This window comes from Lynx rufus, unplaced genomic scaffold (assembly GCF_022079265.1).
Source record: "Lynx rufus isolate CCGP_SWC_20201006 ecotype Redwood Valley unplaced genomic scaffold, mLynRuf1.p SCAF_9, whole genome shotgun sequence".
Taxonomy (NCBI): Eukaryota; Metazoa; Chordata; class Mammalia; order Carnivora; family Felidae; genus Lynx; species Lynx rufus.
The window spans coordinates 98405920-98422171 of record NW_025814897.1 but is presented as its reverse complement, the minus strand read 5'-3'; the positions used below and the strand labels follow the sequence as shown (position 1 = coordinate 98422171).

General features: G+C 40.6%; 1 protein-coding gene across 11 annotated transcripts in view; it reads left to right on the top strand.

Annotated features, from left to right (window-relative positions):
* The window catches only part of PHF21A (PHD finger protein 21A), a 196401-nt gene that overhangs the window by 126855 nt on the left and 53294 nt on the right, over window positions 1–16252 (top strand). For all 11 annotated transcript variants that reach the window (XM_047070575.1, XM_047070574.1, XM_047070573.1 and 8 more), the window contains one exon: window positions 15451–15654. In XM_047070575.1, coding sequence (XP_046926531.1) covers window positions 15451–15654 — 204 coding nt within the window. The remainder of the gene's footprint in view (window positions 1–15450; window positions 15655–16252) is intronic.

Here is a 16252-nt window from a genome sequence, read left to right as displayed (position 1 = left end):
CCCTGGATCTGGACATTGAAAAACCAACGTTTTCAGGAGCTGCTTCCTTAGGACTAGGTTTGCTTTATCTTTTGGCATATTCACCATCATTATGCTGAATGCTTCAGCATGTAATGTGCAGCAAGAAAACATTAAAACTGTACCTTAGATATTGGGTTTTAAGGAATTATGAACTTTAGTTGGAAGCACAAATCTGATACCTGTGTTAAGAAAAGCATTTTTTAAAAAAAATTTTAATGGTTATTTATCTTAGAGACAGAGACAGAGTGCGAGTGGGGGAGGGGCAGAGAGAGAGGGAGACACAGAATCTGAAGCAGGCTCCAGGCTCTGAGCTGTCAGCACAGAGCCCGACGCGGGGCTCAAACTCATGAACCATGAATTCATGACCTGAGTCGAAGGCGGGCACTCAACTGACTGAGCCACTCAGGCGCCCCAAGAAAAGCATTTTTATTTTTATTTTATTTTATTTTATTTTTCAACGTTTATTTATTTTGGGGACAGAGAGAGACAGAGCATGAACGGGGGAGGGGTAGAGAGGAGGGAGACACAGAATCAGAAACAGGCTCCAGGCTCTGAGCCATCAGCCCAGAGCCTGACACGGGGCTCGAACTCACGGACTGTGAGATCGTGACCTGGCTGAAGTCGGACGCTTAACCGACTGCGCCACCCAGGCGCCCCGAAAAGCATTTTTATAAACTTTTTTAACGTTTATTTATATTTGAGACAGAGAGAGACAAAGCATGAACAGGGAAGGGTCAGAGAGAGGGAGACACAGAATCTGAAACAGGCTCCAGGCTCTGAGCTGTCAGCACAGAGCCCGACGCGGGGCTCGAACTCACGGACCGCGAGATCATGACCTGAGCCGAAGTCAGCCGCTTAACTGACTGAGCCACTCAGGCGCCCCAAGAAAAGCATTTTTAAAAAGAATACTGTAATACTGTAAGTATCTTCAAAAAACATACAGTTATGTAAGTTTGTAATGGTATTAAGCAAAAGGAAAATATTAATGGAAAAAAACGTTTAGTTTCAAACATAAAGCATAGAAAAAAGGAAGAGGTATAGTAGAATTCCCAGATCTAATCATCCATCTTCAAAATGTAAATATAAACAATCATTTCTCTGCCAGACATTTTCAGAAGTACTAAGCATCTCATTAATTTTCAAAAACAAGATTCTGCTGTAGTTTTATAGCTCTAGAACAGTGTTTTCAGTATAAGATTTGATGAAGGAAATACTGTACCACTTGAGTTCCTATGCTTTAATTCTCTCGTTATCAGGTTACACTTACCATAAACCAATCTTCAGTTGTATACACTTGCCACAGAAAGCGAGGTAGTAGTGAGTAGCATCGTTGGGATGTGAATAGCATCATTGACCTTCCTTAGGTCACTGTGGCGAGGGATGTACCCAGAAACACAAACTATCATGATGGAAACCTTATTCTGAGATGTGTGAGGACTGTGGATGCCATTAGTTAAGGCAGAGGTATAAATATAGCTACCTTTTGTTTCCCAAATAATTGGGATCCTATTCAAGATTAATTGTGCCAGCACCTACTTCCCCAATTGGCTTTCGGTTTATCTGCTCAAGCATGTAACACGTAGCCTTTGCTCAGGCACTAATCTACCTTTTTGCATATGGAAAGTAGCGTTCCGGGTGCTGCATTAAAAAACTACAGGAGAATGAATTATTAATGGAATAGGTCTCTTTCTCTCTCTCTCTCAAAAAGGGAAATCATTTATGTGGCCACTGTCAAGAAGGATAGAGATAGACTTAGTGCTAGTTCTTAACCAATTTTTTTTTTTAAATGAGTTAGTGGGGAATATGTAAGGAGAAATACCTTCGCACGTATATTACCTTCACAAGGTGCAGCTTTGTAGACACCAGTGTGATCTAATTGTAATATAGATCACCCTGTTAATTGTGTCACCCTGTAAGCTTTATTACACCGAGTACATTTCTTACAGGATCCCACGTTATCAGAGGTTAGAAAAACAACAATAATAAACTTGGAGTTGTAATATTGTAAAGATTACCAGAGGATTTTCAAATCACTTTTGGTTTAAATCAGTTCCCATTATCTGTTTGCCGGTTTCGGGCTTTACATGTTCAGCTTGTTTTTGTCCACACATGTATAATTGAGCTGAGTATGTGTGCAGATAAGTAAAGGAGCCGTGGAGCTGCCTTGAGCTTCTGCTTAAGTCTGCAGCATTAAAGTGTTTCTTTTGTTGCGTGTGCTGGTCTTGCAGACTCTGTAGAGCCTTATCAAATGCAGCCAGTTGGTGCTGCTGGTATGAAAGCACAGGGGAGCTCTCATGTGGAAGGTTAATGGAGTGTAATTATAAAGAAAAATGAACTGCTCAACCACTCTATCTCACTCTACCTGCACCAAGAGTGACAAGTGCTCTGATCTTTTGTAAACCCGGGAGCAGAGGTTTAACTATCTAAAATTATGACAGTATAACTGTCACACAAACAAACACCCTGTGAAGTATAGGCATGCACCCCTGTGTGGGAATGATTCCTTCCTGTTACAGGGTGTCTCACTTAGGAAAGGAGCACCTTCAGCCACCAAGAAAAGCTGCATGTTAAACATTGTACTTTCGTGTCACTTCTTCTTTTCCAGTCAATTTGTTCCATTTTCCTTTCCTAAATATGCCTTCTCCCCTCTGATTAGTGGCAAGGCTGACAGCCTGCACACGAGTAGGTCCATTCCACTGTATCCATCAGACAACAAATACCCTTGCTTTCTCCAAGAAGGCCCATCTTACTTGCCCTCACAGCCTCCCTTAAAACAACTGGGTTCTTTTAAAGGAGATGGGAGCAGTCATCTCTCCTCACTCTCAGCTCCCAAACAGAGCGGGCTATAGGAAGTTCAAGTACCACCTGACAGGTCTTTCTCCCAGGATCTATGTGTGGCAGAGAGATTACACACATTTCTCCAGGCTCGAGGTGGAGTTAGATCCTTATGTCCTTCCGTTGAAAATATTTCACAGGAAATATTTAGTAAGGAAAATTGCAGCTGGGAGAGACAAGGACAGAGAAGGACCAAGAAGACATTCAAAGGGTGTGATGACTAGACAGATCTGTGTTACTCGTGTGTCACATTGCCAGTGAACGTTGCAAAGTCGTCCTGCTACTGGAACAGCTGAAGGGTAAGCAGAGCGGATTGCAGAGCTGGGTTGATTTAGTGCTTTTGCCAGCTCAGCACAGAGTTGAAATAAGGTGTTGCGGAACGATGCAACAACACAAAACCCCTGACACCTTGTTCTTACCAAGTCTGAAGCACAACCACTCTTGGCGAGGCTGTGCTGCCTACTGAAATAAGCAAATGCAGCATCACGTCCATTAGGCCTGTGGAGACTAAGCAGAAGTGATGGCTGTGTCACTTGCACAGCAGTCGTATTGACTGAGCCCTGGTCTTACATGATGGGTGGGGGAGGAGCATCCGGGATTCCTCGTAGCAGCCCTGAAAGCGGGAAGGCTGATTTTAAAACCTCTCTGTGTGGTTTATAATGCTGTTTCCCCAGTCCCTTTGCATCTGGGTTTTGATCATCTGTGCTCTGTTTTAAAAGCAGAATAGCTGTATGGTTTTTATGGCAGTATGATAAATCTGCTAGTGAATAAAAATTTTAAATCCAGCTTTGTATTAGTGGCTGAGGGGTAAAGTTTGCTGTGATATACTCCTTTAAAAACCCACTGGAACCCAACATTTAACCAGTTTAAATGTTGCCAGTGTCCATTCCGTTTATTAAATTGAGGTCATTGGTCCAGAAGTGAAGCTTTGTCTTGAGGTGGAAAGAAGGTTAGCAATAGAATCTTAAAATTGTCCATCATACTCCATAGGTGAGGGAGCGTATTATTCTTGTTGGTTTGGCTTCAGCGTGTATCCAGTGTATGCTCCACTGCCAGAGAGAATATCTTTGATGATAGCAATACAATCTCTGGCATTTTGGAGCAAGTTATCCAGCACTGCCCAGCTCATTTAAGAACATTCCCAGCCTTTCCAAGTGCCGCGGGCAGTTTATAGGAAATGTGCCTCAGAGTGGGCACAGTCCGTGTAATTTGCTCCAGACGGATCTCTTGAGCTGTCCATGCCTCACCTCTGGCGGTCACATTTCCAACCTTGACTGCATCCTACGGCTTCTCTCCTGCTTGGCACCTCAGTTTGTTGCACAGCTTACTTCCTTGGCTTTCAACAGCCTGTCATTGTTTCCTGGCAGTTTCCTGTATCTAGAGACTGATGTCCAGCAAAGGACATCTCTCCCCCTTGGCTCATCTCCCCACACCAGTATATTCTACATTCAGTCCACTTGGATATCACCCAACCTCCTGTCAGCCCCAGAAGTGTTGGCTCAGACAAATGAGCTCCAGCTCTTTGTTCAGTGAACAGAGCTTCATTCAGACTAGTTTCCAGAGGATAAGGATTCCATATTCTAGTGCCTGTTTTACTATTGGGTAACTGTGTAACTTCTGGTGAGCCATTGCTCACCATATGCCTTAGTTTCTCTGAGTCCATGACGCTTGCTCAAATCCACCCTACCCTACACAGTTGTGAAAATCTTATTTGATAAGAGGGTAAGAAGATTTACAAGTGTGAAGTGTTATGTACATGCATGAATGATTACTTAAGCTAAAAATATCACACCATTAGGAAAATTGTGGAAAGCGGTACCATCATTTTTCATCTAGGGTTCACTCAGAAAGTTAAATTCTTGAAAGTTTATTAAATAATCCGTATGTTGATAACATGAATTCCTCTTTTCTTAATCACATAAATTAAATGATTTTGAAAAGTGTCAATACTCAAAAACAAGAACCAGTCAATGTAGGAGACGTTTCTAGTGTTCTGGTTGGATTCCAGATACCAAATCCAAGTGATGATGTTTTGCTTACGATAATTCCCTGGACAGCTTCAACAAGGTAGTTTTCATTTTTCTGACCTCTGCAATGTGGCTGTTTTAAGCAGCTGCTTTCTTCAGCCCTGGAGACAGCCCCAATTGGGTGGTAGAGAAACTGATTCCAGTGCATTCTTAGGTCAGTGTCACATGATGGGGAGAGGCTTAAATTATCTGTAAGGTCCTTTAAGCTGTTGTGATAAAGTTAGCACATTTATGGAACACATCGTTACTAAATTTTTCATTCTTTTATATTTTGCAACATCGTTTGTCTCTCTTCTGTCTTCAGATATTTTCTCTTAACCATATTCTTCTCAGTGCCCATTGATTACTTGCTTCGTATGTCTGCACCTCTTCCCACAAACATCACACCCCAGCCCTTTTAAGGGGTAAGATTTTAATTAACCAGAAAGCCATTTTAATTTTCTGGTTATCTGAAATCCTTTTTGACTCCCCTCCTATTGTTGAACATTTTTCTGAGTAATGGCTGATTTCTCTCCTAGTAACTACAGTTTCAGTGAATGTAATTACTGTTAAGGGATTGAAAACCGGTAGCCCCTGGGCTTAATCTAACCGGCAGAGATACTTTGTTTGCCTGAACAGCATTAAAAGCGGTTCTTACATTAGTGCCTTTACAGGGCTCTCCCTCTCAAGTTGACCTTAGTCCCTATCACTCCTTATTATCTCATAGCTGGCCTGCTTTGTTCATATACATTTACCTGCCTGTGAGTTTTCAATCCCAGATTGGAACATTTTTTAATGATTTAGCTTCTTTGTAGTGTGTCAAGATCATCATTATGAGCATTAGTTTTCTGTGTATGGCACTTATAGAAAGTATAGATCAAGAGATTGTATTCTTGCCATTCAGAGATTTGTAGAATTTTAAGCAGAAGAGGATGTTGGAGACTGAGTGGAAAAGCTGAGCCTAAGAATAGGTAAATGTGTGTGTGTGTGTGTGTGTGTGTGTGTGTGTACAAAATATTTACGAGGTGCTTTTGTGGCTTGCTATACCAGGTAGTATATAGATGTGAGGGTTCCAAGTCCTTACAAACAAGTAAAATAATTAGGGGGCATGCGGGTTGGGTGTGGAACTAGATATGAGGAACGAGAAGTGTTTATTAAGTCTGACTCTAGCCCTGGCTTGAGACTTAGGACAAGTCACATAGATGCTCAGAACCTTAGTGTGTCCTACCTGGCAGGCAATATCTATCTGATAAGATTGTTGTTTTTATTGTAACTATGATAGAACTCGCCAGTGCCACATTAGACTGTATCTAAAAGTCAAGAAACTGCTCTGGTACATCCAGACAATGGAATATTATTCAGTGCTCAAAAGAATGAGCTATCAAGCCACAAAAAGACATGGAGGAAATTTAGATGCATATTAGTAAGTGAAAGAAGCCAGTCTGAAAAGGCTGCCTGCTACATGATTTCAACTACATGGCATTCTGGAAAAGGCAAAATTATGGGGACAGTAAAATGATCAGTGGTTGCCAGGGGTTAGCAGGAGGGAGGGATGAATAGACCGAGCTCAGAGAGTTTTTTTAAGGCAGTGAAGCTATTCCATAGGTTGCTATAATGGTGGATAAATGTCATTATACATTGGTCAAAACCCATAGAATGAATGTACATTAAGAGTGAATCCGGGGCGCCTGGGTGGTTCAGTCGGTTAAGCGTCCGACTTCGGCTCAGGTCATGATCTCGCGGTCCGTGAGTTCGAGCCCCGCGTCGGGCTCTGTGCTGACAGCTCTGTGCTGACAGCCTGGAGCCTGTTTCAGATTCTGTGTCTCCCTCTCTCTCTGACCCTCCCCCATTCATGCTCTGTCTCTCTCTGTCTCAAAAATAAATAAACGTTAAAAAAAAAATTTAAAGAGTGAATCCTAGCATCAACTATGGATTTGGGGTGATAGTGATGTGTCAGTTTAGGTTTATCAGTTTTAACAAATGTACCGTTCTGATGGGGATATTGATAGCAAGGAGGAGGGGGTACAGAGGGTATATGGGAATTATCTGTACTTTCTACTCAATTTCACTATGAATTTAAAACTGCTCTAAAAACTAAAGTGTGTTTTTCTAAAAATCAAGGGACTGATCTTATGTTCAGTACATGTTCTCCTGTCTTCTGACCCTGCATGTCAGTAACTTTGTTGGATGTGGAAACTGGAGAACAGTAGAGGTAAGAAGGGTGAGCTCCACCTTTCGTACTAAGAAGCATGCTGAAAGAAGATAAGAGCAACAAATCATTTTTACTGCAGCCATTCCATCTTTTCTAAACCTTGGAGAGAGAGAGTGTGTGTGTGTGTGTGTGTAAAAACTAAATATTCGTATAGAGTTGGATTTAGTGGTTTTCATAGCCTGTGAAAACTGTTTTTCTTCACACTTAGGATTTAATAAAATACTTAAGTTCTTTAACCAAATGCTTTTTATTCATTCAGAGATTATTCATGCTTTTCTCCCATGTTGCTGAATCTCTAGCTCTCTTTAGCAAAATTTCTAGTACTGACAAGTTAAAACAAAAAAAAAAAGGCAAACCTGCTTGGAAATTCCGAAAGAGGAGTTCAAGTTTCTTCTGTCCCTGATGCAGAAAAGTCAGACTAAAAAAAATAAAAATAAAAAAAAAAAAAAAAAAAAAGAAAAGAAAAGTCAGACTAAACCCAGAGTAGGGCAACTCCCCCTTTGTCACGAGTCTTGGAAGATCCAGTCCCTTGGAGTTACCGTCTCTCATCTTGGCGGCCTCCGTAGGTCGTGGCGTTGCTTCCTCTGCGTTGTTTCGCGTGGGGTCTTGTCAGAAAGCAAATTCGTAACGCTCTTCGTTTTTCTCTTCACGTGATTGTAACAAATACTTAGTGATAAGTTAAACTACTGAAATAGCAACTACTTTGTGAAATTAAGAGACAGTAAGTAGCTTTGGAATTTTCTTTTAACCCGTGTGTTTAATGCTGTCATGGCAGATGATAACAGTTGTTTTTAAACATCCAGAGTGTTGTTCAGGATATACTTTTGTTAAGAGATTTCCCAATTCAAAATGTCAGTGTTTAGTGATTGGTAGGACTTCCTTTTATCGCATGTAAGGAAAATATTACATATCCTCAGAAAATATTTTCTACTTGATGTATCCTGACATAGCGTATTGTTATAATACTGTTGTCTTTTTCTCTCTTTTAAGAAAAAAAAAAAAACCTGCAGAATTAAGGATTGTTAAAAGATCCCCGCCTTTACCCGTGATTGATTTGTGTCCTGGTACATGCATTCTGCGTAGAATTTGGTTATCTGTTATATTTACCTCTTCCGGCATCTTATACTATCTTGTGTTTTTGTGGAAAGAGGAATTCCTCTCTCGTTGTACCCAGGGCTTGCACAGAGGCAAAGCCATCTTTTAACTGAGCAGTGTCCCATAAAATGGTAGAGGTTTGGGGTTTTGTTCCTCCTTTTCCCTCCACCCACGTAAGGATCATTACTGTACTTAAATTGTATTTTCATATCCAACTTGTCAGGGACAGCTACTACACAGCAGCCTCCAATCATAATTCTCCTGTGAGGAAAACCAACCAGAGCAGCCTCAGGACAGACCAAAGAGAATTTCTACGGTGTGTGGAACAACTCTGACACTAACAAGGCAATGCTGCCTTCTAAGTTGGGGGAGAGAGCCAGGGAATGATGAATGACAGTCTGCTGGTGTGTGGAGATCTGTAACACATAGGTACAGAGGGGCATGCATTTTGATAAACTGGAGCCTAATTTGCAAATTAATAGCCTCCATGTCATATCTCGTTGTGGTACAAACACATAGATTCAGGCTCTTTCTTATATTGGCAAAGCAGCGAAATTGTGCAGATTATAAATGGTTCTCATGTGTTTTGTTTTTCTGCTATTCTCATTACTGCATCTAGAGTGTTTGCTGGGTCAGGTTGCATTTAAATTGGACATCTATTTTATGCATTCAGAATATGGCCCTGAACTGCTGTAGAGGTATAAGAAATCTGGGCTGGTACCTAGATTTCTGTACAGGGGAATATACAGGGAAATATTCCCTAATGTGTTTGATTTTTGAGATAAAAAGGCGACAAGTAGCATTCTGTTTCTTAATCCTGTACTTTTTTGGGTGATTGTCATTAAAAAACTAACAAAAATATTTGATTAGATGTTAAAAATCAAGTGATTGAAATACAATTGACATTGGAAGAGAAAGTCACATTTAGTTAGCTGTTGCTCTGAGTTAAAAATTCATACTAGACAAACTCTGTTATTCACTGGTTACGCATCCCTTATTTTCACATTGCCCTCAATAGTTTTCTAAAGCATTCCCTTCCATTAATTCGGTTGATCCTCAGTATTTTTCCGAAGTAGGCAGGACAGTATAGCTTAATGCTTCAAGAAACACGGAGAACTTAAATGTAAACCAAATGGGTTCTGATTTTGGCTTCCTTCGTCTTTTATTGTAGAGAACTATCTTACCGCCACCATTCCCAGCATGCAGGGCTCTTTTTAGTCTGTCTCTGTGTTTATACTATTTTGCCCTCACATCTGGGTGTGTTACATATTGGAGAACTGTAGTGCTCCGGGGGCCACATCTCTCTTGAGTACAGCGGCTACATTTTTTCTTATTTGGTGCAAATAAAGGCAGTTCCCAAGTTCTTAGAAGGGTCCCTCGATTTAGGCAAAGTTTGACTACAGCAGTCTTAGTCTTTTATAGTCACGCATAAGAAGGGGTGGAGTTTATCTGTTAGAGCATGAATGGACTAAGTAAGAAAAATGTAAACCGCATTTCAATCAGGCTCTCAAATAAAGGGTCTAATCCCCTATGGAGATGGAATATAAATCCCATTGATATGAATAAAAGGTCTAATCTCCTCTGGAGATAGGACGTAAAAACCTACTGATGTAAATGTCTGTGTGTGTGTTTTGAAGGAAAAGTAAACCCCAAAGAATTTTTTTTAATTAAAAAAGTAAGCCAAAGTCTAATCAGTACCAAGACATGTGTACTCTCCACCATCTGTTAAGCATCCATGTAGAGAATTTTGAACTTTATTGAAAAAACTGGTAATTCCAACAGCTGCTGTTTCTTAATTCATGTATATTGTACTCTCCTAGTTCCGTGACACTTTGCAGAACTATAAAATGAGTATCAGTGTTCGCAACTCTCTAAGACCAAGCAGACCCTCTTTAATAGACAGCATAAACAGTTCGGTGTATAAGATGAGATGGTTGTAGCTACTGCTTCTGTCAAACAGGTGGTATGCTTAAAGGGTATATCCCTTTTTAAAAGGTGTTTTAATAGGTTAGAAACTGTTTAATTTTAACCCCGAAACTGAGTATCGGAGAGTTTGGGGAAAACTTTCTAGTGCCTTACAAAACAAATAAAATGCAGTTATTTTTAGTTGAGTATATTTTTATATCTGCTGCTGCCAATATTCCTCCTCCTCCTCTGTCAAAATCCTGTCCTACATGTCTCCCCTGAATATTCCCTCTAATAACTTCAGTGCATATTCTTTCCTTGAATTGCACTTAGTGCATTAGAAAAGGGAGTTTATTGTCCTTTCCTTGTGTTCTTGTTCATGAAATGGTAGGTAGACCCTTCACTCAGAGTTCTGGGTGGTTTTTTTTCCTATTTTCTTTTATTAAACACACTTTTTACCCTGGATTTGATTTTGTCATTAATTTTATGTCGGTAACACATACACTATTCTTCAGAGCATAATCTGCTTCCTGTGACTTCAGTGTTGATGTATATTGGCGTTACTAATAAATGCAGTGGTTGAATTTCAGACAGTAGAAAACGTGTGTGTGTGTGTGTGTGTGTGTGTGTGTGTGTGTGTGTGTCCAAGTAAATTCTGACTTCAACAGATGTAAGTTTCTCCGTGTTAGTTTTTCTATACACAAAAATTAAGTAGCCCTTGTTCCCTGAGCAATTGGTACCTGCAAAATTTTTTCACTGCATTTTAGGTAGGAAGATAGGTAAGATTTGTTCTTGACTTTCTGTATTTGTGAAAAGTTTCTGTCTCTGGCATGAAGGGTGGAGGTTCTGTTTTCATATTGTATGACTGATTCATGGAGGGGACAATGGATGCATTTTTAAGGCAGTACTGTGTAAGATGTCTGAGTGGGTGTGGCCCTCTCATAACTGATATAAAACAGATAATGCAGAATGGAACACAGACAAGTTGAGTGACTGATCACTGACATGCAATTATGGAGGGCAGGGCCCTGCACCTGGAGTTCCTTTTGAGAGAAGCTTTCTAAAATTTGTGTGACAATTTGATGGAAATAAAGTGGTGGCTTGATTGGAGGCGTGGGGGCTGTCCTGCCATCTCTCCATCTCCCTTCTGTATTGACTGGTGCCATGGGACTTGGAATGATTGACTTACGTAGCTGAAACACGAACCCGAGTTTCTGTTGAGTTGGACCTACAGACTTCTGCATTTTTCTTCGGGATCCGTCTTGCTGTTGTGGGAACACGTTGAAAGTATCGCTGAATGTCACAATATTGATCACCGTGACTACCTGTCTCAGAAACTGTGACTTGAAGTGTTACAGGCTCTGTGAACTCTTCTGCCTGAACAAGCCTTGATAAAACCTAGTGATGAGAATGTCAAGGGAATCTGAGGCTTGGAATTACATGCTGGGTTTATGGAGCAGTTCTTGACAGATGAATTGATTGGAGGGGGCGGTCCTAGCCATTCTGGACACCGGGCCCACGGGCCTATTGTTACAGAAAATATATTAAGGAAAGAAGATGATAAGTTACTGACTTTTCTCCCTCCCTTCTGCCTTCATTCTTTGCAGTTTTTCCTTCCTCATTGCCTTCTCTCCCTGCTTCCTTTTCTTTTTAACTTTCATTAACTTATTAGTCAGTGACAAATGGCCAGTTTGTGACACTTAGCCTTTTTTCAAAGCTTCAGGTTAATGTTCCAAGATAATTAGCTACATTTCAAGGTCTCCTTTATATGTGAATAGCATTGAAAGTACCAAATTGTTTATTTTGTATAACCTTCACTAATGACCAGCAGAAGTCCTTGCTGAATCAGAAGTCATGATTTCTTTGTTTAAAACACATAATAATAAAAGTATAGGCTCCTTTCCTGTAGAGATGAAAGGATGCTTAAGAACTTTGTTTGGTACAGCATGTAGCTAAAATTTACGAAACTTGGTAGCAGTATGCTCTCACTGCCACCCAGAACTAGTACTCCTCCAGGTCAGGGTCCTGCTGGAGTTAAAGTGACTGGTGTGTTTGCCAGCACTGCAGGACTAAGCTCTAGAACAAGACTGGACTGTGGAACTTAGAGAAGCCAGCTAAAGTGCACGACAACTCTCCCTTTATTAGCTAGTCCTTAAAAGAGTATACAGGGCTTCTGCACACCTGAATGCCTCCACTGCTAGAGCTCACCTAACTTTAGATTGTTGGTTTTCAAAATGCGGTGATAGATGTTTAAGTGACAGAAGGCATCAGTGCTTCCCTCAGACCTTGATTTTTTTTACAAAATTTCATAGGCATACACAACTCCACACTTGGTATTCCTCTAATGTGAACATAGCAAGGAGTGCAGGAGCAATGCATTTTCTGTGTGGCACTCTGAAATATACCAGAATCTTCTTTCAAAGAAAATTTTGCCCAGTTCGTACGACCTGACCTGTGTCCAATCTGCACGGCTTTCTTCTCTTCCTGGTTTTTTGTTTTTTTGTTTTTTTTTGGTTTTTTTTTTTCCTTCTCTCAAAGACTAATCTAAGTTTGCAAGTATTTTGATCCCTATGCCTCCCCACTGGTTCTACAGGCTTTGTTTCAAGCCCTGGGGGAGGAACAGTTGTGAATGTACTGTGACTCACTGACTCCCACTTTCGTGATTCTGGTTCTGATTGGTCGTCACCTTGTTCTAGCCATATGGCTGCCTAGTACTCTAGCCTGCATCCCTTTCTCGTTCTTTCCCCTACTGTTCCCTTCTGTTGTACACAACACTGGGAGTGGGTTCCGGGCTTTGTCTCTTGCTTCTGGTTTACCCCAGTTAGGCAGTAAGTAGGAGGGTGCACTGTGTTTCCCAAGGGTGGCCGTAGAGGAAAAAATACCCTTTCCTTTTGTGCCTGGTATAGTAATTACTTCGTTTCCTGTGCTGTTTTTGTTCAAAGTTTATTTTTTGGCAGGTGTCACATTTGTATTATATTACTTCCTCATGGTTTCTCTCCTTCCCCTGAATTAAGCTATTTTTTCTTTTTCTTTTTCTTTCTTTTCTTTTTTTCTTTTTTCCTTTCCTTTCCTTTCCTTTCCTTTCCTTTCCCTTTCCCTTTCCCTTTCCCTTTCCCTTTCCCTTTCCCTTTCCCTTTCCCTTTCCCTTTCCCTTTCCCTTTCCCTTTCCCTTTCCCTTTCCTTTTCCTTTTCCTTTTCCTTTTCCTTTCCTTTCCTTTCTTTGTTTTGTAGAGGTTCTGCTACCAATTCAGCTTATTTGTTACTGTGTTTCTTTAATGCTGGTTATATGTTAGGGAGGGGAACTGAAAGCAACTATAAATAATTATTTAATTGTTATGTGTCTTACTGTTCGTGCAGTCACCGCAGATCTACACGTGATACTCAAAATTATCTGTAGCACCATCCCTACCACTTTTCCTTCTAAACTGTGTCCGTTCAATTACTCTGTCTTTTATACTGGAGAAATAGGATTTTGAAGACTTGAAAGTTAATTTTTTATAAGAATTTGATATTTTTATTGATTTGCATTTCTATTCTGCAGACGGCTTCTGCAAAGACTTTGGACTCTGCATCCTTTTTTTTTTCCTTTGTAATATTTACTCAAAGAGGCAGTGATAGCAGAGTATAAAGTTTAGACTTTCCCCACCAAAAGTGGCCTTTATATGATATTTTCATTGTCTAAAAAGTGTGAAAGAAGTATAAAAAAAAAAAAGTCTCTCAAGGATGTATTTTGTACTGGGGCTCCTGGGTGTCTCAGTCGGTTGAGTGTCCAAGTTCAGCTTGGGTCATGATCTCCCAGCTCATGAGCTTGAAGCCCCACATCAGGCTCTCTGCTGACAGCACAACACAGAGCCTGCTTAGGATCCTCTGTCTGCCTCTCTGCCTCTCCCCTGTTTGTGCGTGCGGCCAAGCACGCACGCACGTGCTCTTTCTCTCTCTCAATAATAAATAAACATTAAAAAAAAAGGATGTATTTTGTACTGACCTAAAGTTTTTAAAAATCCATTTTGTAAATATTTTAATATTCAAATATGTTAAGCAAATAACCTTACAAGTTTGAATTCTTGGGAGAATATGTGCAATGAAATTGGTTAGAATCATAAGCAGGAATTTGAAAATCAACCTGGCCATATGGTTTTACTTAATCCTTTATTTAAAGATCTTCACTTGCTTATTTTTCTCCATTCATAATCTGTATTAGAAAATGGCAGTCTCTTTGATCAGAAATAGCAAATCTCAGCTGGTGAGCTCACTTGACCATGTGAGGAGTGCTGTTTATACCTCCTTCCAGCCATTAGGGCAAGAGAAGCAGTCCAAGTCTGGCCCCAAATGGTTGTGTTTTGGTTTTGGTTTTGGTTTTATATTACATGTTCTCGGAGTTATTTGCTGGTCTCTGGTCCCGTCACTTTATACATCCTGTGAAGAGACATTTACTTAGCCGCATAATCCTAGCCCAGAGTATAGTTGTGAACAAAATGCCCTTGCTTCATGGAGCCTACGTTCTGTTGAAATATATTAGAGTAATGAAAGTATCCGAATACGCATTTTTCTGGGGTTGGAACAGGGTCTAGAAAATTCAAAAAAACCTTAGGTTTAAGTTTTTCATCCCATGTAAGTAAATTGCTCCTCTACCTAAACAAACGTGTGTTTTCACAGATCCTATCCCAGCAAAGAGGTCCTGCTCACGCGTTACACATTTAAGTAATTCAGAATGACTGTTGTTCGTGTTGCATATTTCCGGGATCAAGTTTTCTCTGTTTAAAAGTCTGCTTAATGTTTGAAACTGAGATAGAAACATGATGTCTGTTTGAATAACGGAAATGAGTATGGCCGGTGTCTGTTTTATCAGATATAAAAAGTAAAATGACCAACAATGTACCAGTCACAGTTGTGAGTACTTTACACCCAGCAGCTTGTTTGGTACTCATAAGAACCCTACGGATATTGTTTATCACCACATTTTACGGAACAGGAAATTGAGACACAGATAGGTTAAGTAACTTGACGAACATAGAACTGGTAAGTAGCAAAATTTGCAAAAGCAAATTTGTATCTCCAGAGTCATGTCTTCAGTGCTATGCTGTATTGCCTTTCCAGACTAGCATGCCAAGGTAATAACAGTCAAGGAATCCGAGCTCTGCTCTGTGATCTCCATTATCTTTCCTTCTCATCCGTGTGGCTCAGTTTCCCTCCATACGTAAACTGTTTCTCATGCCATCAGTTCCTCGTATGTTGACTCTGTGAATTTTAGATGTAATAAGTTCTAGATTAAGCTGGTTACAGAAAGACGTCAGAGGCGTATAGTTGCTGCACGTTTTTAGGGCTGACAGGACAGTATCCTGATAGATATTGTTTCTTTTTGTCTTCGTTGGGTAGAAAAGAGTAGTTGAACAGCTACGGAAGAACCTGATAGTAAAGCAAGAACAACCAGACAAGTTCCAAATACAGCCATTGCCACAATCGGAAAACAAACTACAAACAGCACAGCAGCAACCACTGCAGCAGCTACAGCAACAACAGCAGTACCACCACCACCACGCCCAGTCAGCTGCACCCTCTCCCAACCTGACCGCTTCACAGGTAAAAGTGTGGGTGGGGTACCGCGGGCTTCCTGTGGTGGGCTCATTTCCTCTTGGTCATGTAGAGCTGGGGTCTGTGTAAGACAACACTGAGCCCCACTAGGACTAGACAGAAGTTGCTTTGGTTACTTTTTTTTATACTATGAACCGGGGCCAAAATCACTTGAAATTCATTGGCGGAAGGGAATGGTGTTACTAAGGCGCAGAAGTTACATGATTGCCCACCTGCCTAAAGAAGAGGGGGAGCGTAGTCAGTGGCAGAGGAAAACCACTTCTCTGAATTAGAACAGAACTACGGTCTTACTTTGAATTTCTGGAAGTATTTTTTTTTTTTTTTTTTTTTTTTGCACTTGTTCTAAAAGTCCGTGTGACTCTGCCTCTTCTGGAATGGTTTTTCTGGAATTCTTAGCAGTGAGATGTGGGAATTCCAGGAGCGGCGCCTTTGGAATCAGGTAGAAAGACATTCAGAAGAAGGGTGATACATTTCCATTATTCAGAGAAACAAAATGAGCATACGAATCTGAAGGAAATCTGAAATGGATGCTGTAGGTCTAAACTAGAACTAAGAACTGGAGGCTTACTCACATTCTAACTTGGTA